At 41.8% G+C, this 12,847-nt stretch overlaps 1 protein-coding gene across 1 annotated transcript in view; it reads left to right on the top strand.

The window, feature by feature from the left end:
* The window catches only part of LOC126092658 (polypeptide N-acetylgalactosaminyltransferase 2), a 183,719-nt gene that overhangs the window by 123,460 nt on the left and 47,412 nt on the right, over positions 1–12,847 (top strand). The window contains exons 4-5 of the mRNA XM_049908379.1: positions 5,540–5,607; positions 11,386–11,451. Coding sequence (XP_049764336.1) covers positions 5,540–5,607; positions 11,386–11,451 — 134 coding nt within the window. The remainder of the gene's footprint in view (positions 1–5,539; positions 5,608–11,385; positions 11,452–12,847) is intronic.

The raw sequence follows: 12,847 nt of genomic DNA, 5'->3' as shown, positions 1-12,847 counted from the left end.
TTCCTTGGCACGAAAGCCAGTGATCATGTCCTCTTGATCGTCAGATACATCGCTCCGTTTCCACATTACGTCAATGACTGCGCTGTTTTCCACCTCCCCCCCCCCCTTCGACACCTTCTATATACCCTCCACTGTGAGTGGTTACTGCACCTTGGTATCGATCGTAGACGGTGGTCACATTAATGTGGCTGGACCGTGTATTTCTCCCAGGTTATTTGTCGCTTGAAGAGTTCAGAGGGTGTGCTGCTGGTTCATAGTGTCCAGTGGGCACAGTATTTCGGCGATCACACACATCATCATCGTCAGTGTCGACACTGTCTGCGACTTCTGCATTTTCCCGCATCGGGTACTTTCCATGGCGAATAACCAAGTTTGGTTCAAATGGCTCTGAGCACTATGGGACTTCATCAGTCCTCTAGACTTAGAACTACTTAAACCTATCTAACCTAAGGACATCTCACACATCCATGCCCGACACAGGATTCGAACCTGCGACCGTAGCAGTCGCCTGGTTCGAGACTGTAGCGCCTAGAACCGCTCGGCCACTCCGGCCGGCTTTACCAATTTTGTCTAAGTGTAATTGTTTTAGCATTGATTATTGAAATGAATGCGTGCAGAAGGTACTGTTATGTTTGTAATATTGTTGGTGACAGGACAGGTACAGCTCGTTACGGCACATAGACTAAACTTCTCAAATAACCTCAATTGCTAGTTAACTTTAATGTCATCTTATGACAAAACGGACAACAAGCAATCGCAAGTGACTAGAAAGAAACGCAGGTGACCCCTGTTAAAAAAAAAAAATATTTTTACATGTTATGACTTGTTGCAGTGTATTTGAGATAGAGCTTCTGAACATGGTTGTTTCACAGCAGACACGAGTAATTCTGTTCAAAAACCTTGCGATCAAGAAAATTAATTAAAAATGATCTACCTCATGATCGCTCTCCAAATTTATTTCATACCGAATTCTATCCTTAACATCGGTTTGCTGCAGAATTATTGAACATATTCTAGGTTCGAGTATAAAAAATTTGCTTCCGGCAGAGATGATTTTGTCTACAAATCATCACGGATCTAGAAAGCATCGCTCAGGTTGTCCTTTCCTCGCACGATATGCTGCGAATCATGGATGAAGGGAAATAGGCAGTCCATGGTAATAGGTATCAGGAAAGCGTTTGACATCGCGCCCCCACTGGGTAGCAACACTTGACTTATGCAGGATAGTACTGGCTGAATATGTACGTTAAATCCTAGAATTTTAACGTGTGAATTTTGCTGATTACTTTCCCTTCAAGTACTGAATAAGAGGTAGTTAAATATAGTTTTATGTATAATTTACCTTTGGGCGTAGAGGAATTGTTTTGACAAGCTGGCAGTGCTTAATGTTAAACTAAGTCCAAATGCGTCACTGAGATGTTGATTCCTGTGGATCCCTTTTCACGTTCTGCATTTTGTGAGTTCCGTGTACGGTTTAATTTTGATACGAATATTGTAACGTGTTGCGAACATCTCAGCATCTGGACATGAAAATGCACCAAAATGTCGTAGTCGACGAATACGAATCCATCTGCGACGGGACATTTACAGCTGCTCTGTTTATTGTAAAGAAACAACACACACATGTTCTGAAGACACGACTGCGCATCGGTTCTAGACCATCTCCGATGCTACGGGAAAGAAATTCACAGTGAGACGTTTCACCGTAACGGGAAAAGTTGCGAGAACTACAGTCGGGGGAACACAAAGAAGTTCTGTGAGGCGTGGCATCACTTGGGACCGAAACGGCACATAAAACAGGGAACGGCGGAACTTGACTTCTGTGGTAAGGTTAGTCGCAGTGTTTCCTGCCCTCGCTATACTGCACTGGAAGCTGTGCATTCGCCCAAGGTTACGATTGCAAATCCTGACAAGAGAATGCGGGTATATGGAAATACGTATTGTAAGAGAAACGCTGGAAACTTTTTAAATTATATTTAGACTGCAGCTAAAATCAGTTTTATAATTCGTGACCTGCTTGTGAGGAACGCTGCAACTTGACATTGTAGGAATATTGCGCAAATCAACTATCTTCAATGACAAATTTTAGTCAATGAAACTTAGTCGTTACTACATATAACACCGTTTTTGATTATAGTTTTGTTCTGTTAAAGGACAACATTTGTAGGATGCAATCAGTTACTGCCTTGTGATCGGTATTAGTCACAATACATGGTAGCAACACTGGACTGGACTTTTCGTGAAGCCACACATTGGGGAAGCCGCTTGTCTGGGGGAATGGGAGGTAATTTCTTTGTTGGGTATTAATTACTTTAGAATTAATACACCTTTACTTCGCAAATTGTAACACAGGAAGTAGGGAATTGCTCTTGGGTGTGACAAAAAAAAAAAAAAAATGGTTCAAATGGCTTTGAGCACTATGGGACTTAACATCTGAAGTCATCAGTCCCCTAGAACTTAGAACTACTTAAACCTAACTAACCTAAGGACATCGCACACAACCATGCCCGAGGCAGGATTCGAACTTGCGATCGTAGCGCCTAGAACCGCTCGGCCACACCGGCCGGCTGGGTGTGACATTTGCGGTCAATAATAAAAAGACTGAATGTGCCGACTTTTTCAAGAAGGTATTGAGGGTAAATTATAGCTGTTTTTTATACAAGAATAATCTTTTTTTTTACCATAGCTAAGTTTGTTTGAGTTATGTTTTAAAGTGCTTATTAATGCACTTCTTTAAACTGTTTTAAGAAAAACTGATACCTTTTCATCATAATCTAAGAAACAAAAGTAATAATACTTATATTTTAAAAACAATGTATCTTATTAACTTTCCTGGTTGTATATAATCAAGACTTTGAGAGATATAGAATATTTTGATATATTAAATTTTGTATGGCAATGTAGATTTCTCAGCGTGCTTACGTGTGAACTGCAGCTTCCTCTATGGTATGACGATAGCTGATGACGGTTCAAACTGATAATTTCCTGTTTTTGTCCGCAGCTCGTGGTCGTGCGGTAGCGTTCTCGCTTCCCGCGCCCGGGTTCCCGGGTTCGATTCCCGGCGGAGTCAGGGATTTTCTCTGCCTCGTGATGACTGGGTGTTGTGTGATGTCCTTAGGGTAGTTAGGTTTAAGTAGTTCTAGGGGACTGATGATCATAGATGTTAAGTCCCATAGTGCTCAGAGCCAATTTCCTGTTTTTATGTGAATGTGCAGGGTCAGTAAAGCACTTTAAAAATATTTTTAATAATCCCAGATGTCTGCATTAGCACCAAAACGTCGTGACTGTGGAATGTTGATGCTTACGCAGATGTATTAGCACCTCATCTTCGAGATGGCGATCGAAGCATTGATACTGTGATTGGCTTTCATATAGCTTGTGTGAGTTGGCAGTTGGCGGAGTGATACGAACAGTCTTGACAAGGCATCTGTCAGCTATGACTCTGATGGTTATCGTTTACACTCGTTATTGAACTCTGGAGCGACAATCAGCAGAAGTTTCTGACCAGTCTTGAAGAACAAGAGGCTATCTTTGGAAAAGTAGAAGCGTATCACATCAGGAATGGGAACAAAGTATTGCACACCACTAGTAAAAACGTACTTTCTCCGCTAGTTTCATATAAAAACTCGCACTGGGCAATTTTTAATCTTGACTGTCCAGCTCGGATATTGAGCCCCACCATCAGATTATTTGTTAGCAAAATTGATCTTCAACAACCACACAACAGCTATAAATCAGAAAAAACTGGCTGCCACTGACCATAAAATATGAATGTTCCCTAACAGTTCTCTGATTGCCCCTACATGATGTCAAATAACTTGTTTTTCTTGCTGTCCATCCCTCCTTTTTTTGTTCTTTCGTACTTTCAATACGTAGAAAGTCATACACACACAAAAAAAGGTTTGCGTCACCTCGGTTCCGAGAGTTCCGGAACCTGTAGAGAAAATTGGAATAGAGATGAACATAAACACCATTTCCGCTCTTTTTATTGCTCATGAAAACCTGTATTCGTCGTGGCACGTTATCCACAAGTTCATCAAGGAACCGTTGGTCCAGATTGTCCCTCCCCTCAACGGCGATTCGGCGTAGATCCCTCAGAATGATTGGTGGGTCACGCCGTACATAAACAGCACATTTCAATCTATCCTAGGCATGTTCGATAGGGTTCATGTCTGGAGAACAAGTTGGCGACTGTAGTCGAGCGATGTCGTTAACCTGAAGGAAGGCATTCACAAGACGTGCACGATGGAGGGGGGAGGGGGGGCGAATTGTCATCTGAAGACGAATGGCTCGCCAATATACTGCTGATTTGGCTGCACTATCGATCGGAAGATGGCATTCACTTGTCGTACAGCCGTTACGGCGACCCCACATATTGCCACTCCAAAACAGCACTCGCTGGACAGTGTGTCTAAGGCGTTCAGCCTGACCGGGCCGCCATCCTCATCGGTGAAGAGAACGTGATGCCAATCCCGAGCAATCCATTCGGCGTGTTGTTGGGTCCATCTGTACCGCGCTGCATGGTGTCGTGGTTGCAAAGATGTACCTCACCATGGACGTCGGTAGTGAGGTTGCGCATCATGGAGCCTATTGCGCACAGCTTGATCCTTAACACGACGTCCTGTGGCTGCACGAAAATCATTATTCAACATGGTGGCGTTGCTGTCAGGGTCCCCTAGCCACAATCCATAGGTAACGGTTATCCACTGCAGTAGTAGTCCTTGGGCAGCCTGAGCGAGGCATATCATTGACAGTTCCTGTATCTCTGCATCTCCTTCATGTCCGAACAGCATCGCTTTGGTTCACTCCAAGACGCCTGGACACTGCCCTTGTTGAGAGCCCTTCCTTGCGCCAAGTAATTATACGGACGCGATCGAACCTCGGTATTGCCCGTCTAGGCATGGTTGGACTACAGATAAGACGAACAGTGTACCTCCTTCCTGGTGGAATGGTTGGAACTGATCGGCTCTCTGGCCCCCTCCGTCTAATAGGCGTTGCTCATGTATGGTTGTTAACATCTTTGGGCGGGTTTAGTGACATCTCTGAACAACCAAAGGGACTGTGTCTGTGATACAATATCCACTGTCATCGTCCATCTTCAGGAGTTCTGGGAACGGGGGTGACGCAAAACTTTTTTTTGATGTATTTTCCCATTGGTTTATTCTAGTATCATTTCGTCTTCTGATTCTGTTAATGTCTCCAAGTCCAAGGGTACCCCAATTTGCCAATTCTACGAAGTTTCATAACACAAATGATGTTATTATTTTATAGTTATTATTATTATTATTATTATTATTATTATTACTAGCACAATTGCTGTTAGTAATTACTTTCCTGAAAATAATTTAAGCTTCACGTGACGTTTTGATTTCACTCGTTGATTTATACAGCGTGTATTCAACGATCTGCTGCTATTTCGTGTGTGAGAAAATTATGAACAGTACATGATAAGAAATTAAGAAGGTCTTATGGCCCTAATCTAGCCAGGCTAGAAAAATGCACTTATAAATTACTAATAATGCTGTTTCTATTTTCGCAGTGTCCTGAATCGGAGTCCAGAGCACCTTATCAAGGAAATCATCCTTGTCGACGACTTCAGCGACAATCGTAAGTGGAGCACACTCCCAGATTTCTTAGTGGTAGTATACTTGGAATTGCCGCTTATTAGGCAAAAATATGTCGATTACCTCAATAACGTGGGAATCTGGCCCTGTTGTTGTAATTTGGATATGTATATTGTACCAATAGCTTAATTCGACGTAGAAACAAGATTGTTAATTCAAAATCAGCATGCGAGTACCGACTGACGATTGTATTACCTAGCGTACCAAAGTGCTGGAGTAAATTTTTCATGAACATTTGAGAGTGATAACATTCCTCAAAATAATTTCAGATTTGGAATCCACTTTAAAACTAAAACTACATTAATCAGTGAGACTATGATAACATATCTTAACTCGTAAAGCCTTTCACGTCGTTTGGTTTCGGTATGCAGCATATGAAAATGGATCTGTTGACTTTCCCAGTCAGTGCACTCAAATGACTTGAAAGCTACTAGGTGTGGATATAAATGCGTTGTCTATGGGCCAGAGAGCTTATATTGGAAAAATGTGTTTTCAGGATTGCCTGTGGGGTCAGTTATCAGACCGTTGCCACTCTCGTTGAACATCAATCTTTCTGTAACAGTCACGTCGAGCTGTATCTAAAAGTGACCCCTTACAACATCACTTCTGCCGCACCAGGGATAACTGATTGTCATTCTTTAGTGTAAAGATGGGAACTAAAGGTGATCTCAGACTAAATACCAAGAAGTCATGAGTGGTCCTTATATCACATGAGTGAACGTAGCTACTTGATGGTATCCTATAAAATGTCAGCGCACTGTACATAACATCAGCATTGTGCTAGATGACCGTAAAAACTAAGCAGAACAAACTGTCATAGCACGCAGAGAAACGCTCTTTTCTGAATGCTATTAAAAATGTAGAAAAATATTTCCACCCTAATTTCTACCACAGTAATCTAGTACGACGTGGCACGAGTAACGTAAACTCCAGACGACTCGAGATAGCTGTGGATGCGCGTGTGAGACAGGTATATAATGCTTGGGTATTTGGTCACGTTAGTACTTCTTGTGCTCCATTAGTGAGGATGTCATCGGTTCAGTGGCTTGTGTTCTACACCTGTTTTCTTCATCGATATGTTAGTGACTGGACTTCTCGATACCTCTACTCGTCTGTCACCTATCATGATTCAATTACGGTGCAGCAATAGGTATTTTAAGTCCATAATTTTTTCTGTGCTTGAACACAACTCTAAATGTCTCTCTGACTCCTTTCCCATTTCCGTCATTCGCCCGTGGAATAAACTTTCCGGTAACCTTCATTTTATACAAAAGTCGTCCTCGTTCTGCCCATGGCATTTTAAATAGTGCGGAGGGGCACACAATAAGTTCAGGGCACTGTCTTTCTCTTAGTGTGGGAAATTACCCTCAAAAGGTGGTAAATCGGCAATGATAAACGGCATAAGGATACAGAAGACAACAGAAACAACTGCACTGTTAGACATATAAGGTGTAGCCACAGGACATGTGAGCTATTATAAAAAAGTCTTGATGATCTCCCTTTTGGCAGGAGCCTCCAATTTAGGCCCTCGTTCGAATTTCCCAGAGAGGACTGCAAGGGAGACTTGACCATGGGAACAAGATAGAATAATCAACCCAAGGGTAACACACACTACGTGTTGAGCATAGAATATCAGAAGTTGGAACGTGGTAGGGAAGCAAGAAAACTTGAAAAGGGAAATGTAAAGGCTCACCCTCAATATTGGGTTTTGGGGGGGGGGGGGGGAGGGGAGATCACTGAAGTGGAAATAAAATAAAAATACAGGGTGTTCCAGAAATGTTGCGACGAACTTCGGGGGATTGTGAAGGGTGTCTTCAGGAATAAGTGTGGCGTAAGAATCCGTTTCGTTCAGATTCAACGACGCTACAGAGCATCGAAGTTGAAGGCGCCGGCGCCTGGCGCTAGGCCACTTCCTAGGCGGAAAACGTGACTTTGTACGGTTATTAAGTGATCGTGACTGACTGCCACGATCGTCAGTGGAGAAGATGGAGCTAGCAGCTGCGTAGACAGGCCTTGTCTCCTATGCATGCGATGCTGTGTTGTCTTGGTAGATGATGGCTGCATGCAGGGGTTACCATCCAGGTTTATTTTTCTCGTGCGTACCGAAAAAGAATGAAGATTTTCGAGGATGCCAGGAGACAAATAAACTGTGGATTGAAACCCGTGACAGAAACCGTCATCCGTTAAAGCAACAGAGTCACGACCACTAACAAAAAACATTGTGAGACTTCCGCCTGTGGGCCCTGTTTGCTGCTGAAGGGGTGGCTTAGTTATAGGCACTGGCGCCTATAACTTCGACGCTCTGTAGCGTCGGTGGATGACGTTTACGGATGCAGGTTCCGATCCTCGATTTGATCCTCAAGACATCGTCTACAACCTCTCGGAGTTTGTACAACGTTTCTGGGACACACAGTATAGTCATAAAAATGTAGGTTAATATCAAAATATTACTGAGGGAGTAGAACTCGTTATGAATAGGAAGGTAGGCCAGATTGTAATTACTGTGAACAATTCAGGGATAGGATTGTTATCATCAGAATCATCAGCAAACCAAAACACCGACAAAGATACTTCAGGAATACATGCTGACATTTCAAGTAGAAGATAAAGAGGTAGAGAATGTATATGGGTTATGAATTCTGTTAAGGGGGGTAGGACGTGAAACGGGCCGATTTGGAGCAGGAGAGGCACCACAGGACATTTTAATTGGCACTGTCTATACTTCTACAAATAAATTCATAAAACTTTGTCAGCATGACCAGGAAGGATTCAGGATTCACACTCATAGCAGAGGAAGTTCAAAAACATAACAAAAGAAATTTTTTTACATGTGAAAATTCATCATTTTTTCACTTGGAATTGGCTGCATTTGTTGCTGTAGGTACACTTTACTTCATGAGTAAGAGAGATTCTTCGATGAATTTTGCACAGCATACAAACCATACTTACAGTGTATGAAACTCTAGAATTTCCCAAATCTGTTAAAAACTGTGGTAAAAATTGAGATAACTATAAAATTCGATTTTTCTCTAAACACGAAGTTTAAAACGTAACAGCCCATTCTTTTTTCCATAGATTAAATAAAGTCTAGAGTTTCATACACCTGTAAGTATGGTTTGTAAGCTGTGCAAATTTCATCGAAGAATCTCTCTTACTTATGAAGAGAAGAGTACCTATAGCAACAAATGCAGCCAACAGTAAGTGAAAAAAATCATGAAATTTCACATTTAAAAATATTATTTTTTCTTGTTTTTGAAATTCCACTGCTATGAGTGTGAATACTGAATCCGTCCTGGTCATGCTGACAAAGTTTAAGGGAGATGACAATCTAATAATCATGGGGTACTGAAAGGTCGTAAGGAAAAGAATATAAGAAAGAGCGGAGGGAGAGTATGGGCTTGGTAGCAGGAATGAAAGAGAAGAGTAATTGATTTCTGCAATAAATTTCACCTAGTGATAATGAATAGACTGTTCATAAATCAAAAGAGGAGGAGATGTACTTGGAAAGGCTGGGAGATGCAGGAAAATTATACCTGTATTAATTCACGATCAGACAGAGTTTTCGAAATCAGATGTTGGACTGTAAGGTTTTCTACGAAATATAGTCTCAGATGATAGTTTAATATCGATGAATCGTACGGCATAAGTGAAACACAGACATCAGCTGGACTATATCATTGAAATAAATTTGGTGGCGACAAGCGAAAACATGTGCTGGAGCGGAAATCGAACCCGGATTTCTTGCTTTATGTGAGCGGTCGCTTTAACCATTTCAGGTATCCGAAGGTACTTCCCATCCAGCTCAAATTATCAACTTCTCGTACACTACATATTTAGCGTCCGTTGTTCATTATCGTCATTGCTCGCGGCTTTACCCGATTCCCACAGGGGTTTGGACGTAAAAATTTCAGGTAACGTTGATGGAGGTGGATAGCGATCAGAAACCCTTCTCTCCTAGTGCTAACGGAAATAGTCCTGGACGATGCAAGCTGTGTGAACTTGGGCCTGTAGTGTTGGAACACAGCATCACCACTGGGGAACAAATATTGTACCATGGGACGGACATGATTAGCCAAAATGGTACCAAAATCCTTGGTAGTAATCCAACCTCGCAGAAGTGCCATGGGAACTATGGAACACCACGGAATGGCTGCCGAGCGGGGAGGGAACGGGGTAGATGTAAACAGAAGATGTAAAGTGAATGAAACAGTGCTAATTCGACCAAATGACATTCTTCCATTGCTCAATGATCCAGGTTTTATGCCATGGACCCACGTTTTTGTATTACAGGCTTTTGTGTGACTGGAATTTGAACTCGCCCTGCCATTCAGAGGTATTTTTCTTGTTTTGGTGCTGACAGGGTCCACGAGTGCGACATTCAGTTGTGCAGTGGCTTTTGCAGCTGTCGTTCTTTTATTTTTCGTCACAGTCTTCTTTAGTGAGCAACTGTCGTCACATTCACTCAGCTTTAGGTTTGCGCTCTGCCAAAACTATTGTTTGGTAGTTTTGATTCATTACATAAATGACCTAGTAAATGGTAGGATAACCGGTAATATTGATTTATTTTATTTTATTAGTAATGAAAACTAGTTGATTGCGTAACTTCTGCCCTTTTATATAACCAAACAGTTACTTTTAAGATAGGTACAGCTTACATGCACAAATATAAAAAAATCTATATAATTATTATTGTAAGTTTTTGTCAATGGAACGTTCTTTACCATAATCAGAGGAAAGAATTTCCTGTTGTTACTGACAAGTGCGAAAGTTGTTTATGAATAAAAGAAACATGTTTGATGTAAACAGGACGAAATATCAAAGTGCTGTTCGATATGTTTTTGTTTTGCAGTTGTTAGACTTTTTTGAGGAAATTGAGTTTTTTAGCGCTACATGATAAACTCATCCCTCTATTTCATGCTGTAATCCAAAAAGTTTCGAATAAAACGCGAATGAGACATTGTCAGTTTGAATTTTGCATAAACACTGATTGTTTTCAAGTAACAGACAGGAGGACAGTTATGTAGAAAAAAACTGATCTGAAAGTTACCCAGCCTTTTATATATCCTCACTCAGATTATAGACGATTCACCGCCTTCTGTTTGAAGGAGAATTTAGTAAGACAGTGGTGGCGTATACAGACATAGCTATCGAAATGAGATAACGCCTAATAGGTATTCAACACACCCAACATAAAGGTAACGGGGGTACGATCGTAACTCGCCAAGGCTACTAGGAAAACTATCGTAGTTTTAAGGTTACTTATGATAGACTACAGTAGCCTAAAGTAGTTTTACAACTGTACTCAACACACACTTCTATCCACGTTGTGACTCAGCGGATGGTGTTTTCCGGCTTTCCTGGTATGCGGTAGAGATCTTAGACATGGTGCCTCATGGAACACCAAACACCATACACTTTGGCATCATTGGTTATGGAAACACCCACAATACGAGCACCGTCAATTAGCCCACTTTCGAATTCACTCATCTCCGACACTGTTCTGATCAGGACTAACACTTGCAACGTACTGAGGACACTGCACAGGTGCCGTTCGTGGTCAACTACAACAGCGTGATTTGCAGACTGGGCTAGAGTCTGCAGTTATGTTCAAGTATTCTCTTCTTGTGGCGTTTTTGTCCAGCTAATTCGTTAATAATTTTGATGTAACCAACATAAATAGTGTTGAAGTAGTTGATTTTCTTCTCATTCAGAGTATGAAATGTATAAATGTGTCTAACTGTGATGATGTTTCTCCTTTCAGCCGCTGATGGAGAGGAGCTGGCAAAAATACAGAAGGTGCGCGTACTCAGGAATGAAAAACGCGAAGGTAAGAGTTATTTTTCATAAAAGCAAGATAATTGATAACAATAACCCAGTACGTAGTCCTCGATGGTGAGTATTCATTGGAGATGAGGGTATCATCTGGAGTGCCCCAGGGAAGTGTGGTAGGTCCGCTGTTGTTTTCTATCTACATAAACGATCTTTTGGGTAGGGTGGATAGCAATGTGCGGCTGTTTGCTGATGATGATGCTGTGGTGTACGGGAAGGTGTCGTCGTTGAGTGACTGTAGGAGGATACAAGATGACTTGGACAGGATTTGTGATTGGTGTAAAGAATGTCAGCTAACTCTAAATATAGATAAATGTAAATTAATGCAGATGAATAGGGAAAAGAATCCTATAATGTTTGAATACTGCATTAGTAGTGTAGCGCTTGACACAGTCACGTCGATTAAATTATTGGAGCGTAACATTGCAGAGCGATATGAAGTGGGACAAGCATGTAATGGTAGTTGTGGGGAAGGCGGATAGTCGTCTTCGGTTCATTGGTAGAATTTTGGAAAGATGTGATTCATCTGTAAAGGAGACTGCTTATAAATCACTAATACGACTTATTCTTGAGTACTGCTTTAGAGTTTGGGATCCCTATCAGGTCGGATTGAGGGAGGACATAGAAGCAATTCAGAGGCGGGCTGCTAGATTTGTTACTGGTAGGTTTGATCATCACGCGAGTGTTACGGAAATACTTCAGGAACTCTGGTGGGAGTCTCTAGAGGAAATGAGGCGTACTTTTCGTGAATAGCTACTGAGGAAATTTAGAGAACCAGCATTTTAGGCTGACTGCAGTACAATTTTACTGCCGCCAACTTACATTTCGCGGAAAGACCACAGAGGTAAGATAAGAGAGATTAGGGCTTGTACAGAGGCATAGAGGCAGTCGTTTTTCTCTCGTTCTGTTTGGGAGTGGAACAGGGAGAGAAGATGCTAGTTGTGGTACGAGGTACCCTCCGCCACGCACCGCATGGTGGATTGCGGAGTATGTATGTAGATGTAGATGTAGAATAGTGTCAGTTGCGACTGTGCGACTGTTACCTGAGATAACTGAAAAATACATTTTTGTAAATGCTCTGACGCGCGCGTGCATGTGTGTGTGTGTGTTCGTGTGTGTGTGTGTGTGTGTGTGTGTGTGTGTGTGTGTGTGTGTGTGTGTGTGTGTGTGTCTGAGAGAGAGAGAGAGAGAGAGAGAGAGAGAGAGAGAGAGAGAGAGAGAGTGAGTGTGTTTGTGTGCTCGTATTCTGCGAACAACAGATGTAAATGTTAGTTTATCCTGATGCTCTCATTATTGTCGAACATACGCTACTAATGACATAGATATCATGAAGTTAAATATTGATGGTGTTGAGACAGCAACCAGCCAGAATTTTATTTTCAGTTTCTTTATTC

The sequence above is a fragment of the Schistocerca cancellata genome, chromosome 7 (assembly GCF_023864275.1).
Source record: "Schistocerca cancellata isolate TAMUIC-IGC-003103 chromosome 7, iqSchCanc2.1, whole genome shotgun sequence".
In the NCBI taxonomy this organism is placed as follows: Eukaryota; Metazoa; Arthropoda; class Insecta; order Orthoptera; family Acrididae; genus Schistocerca; species Schistocerca cancellata.
The sequence above is the reverse complement of the archived record's forward strand: the minus strand, read 5'-3'. Positions and strand labels throughout refer to the sequence as shown.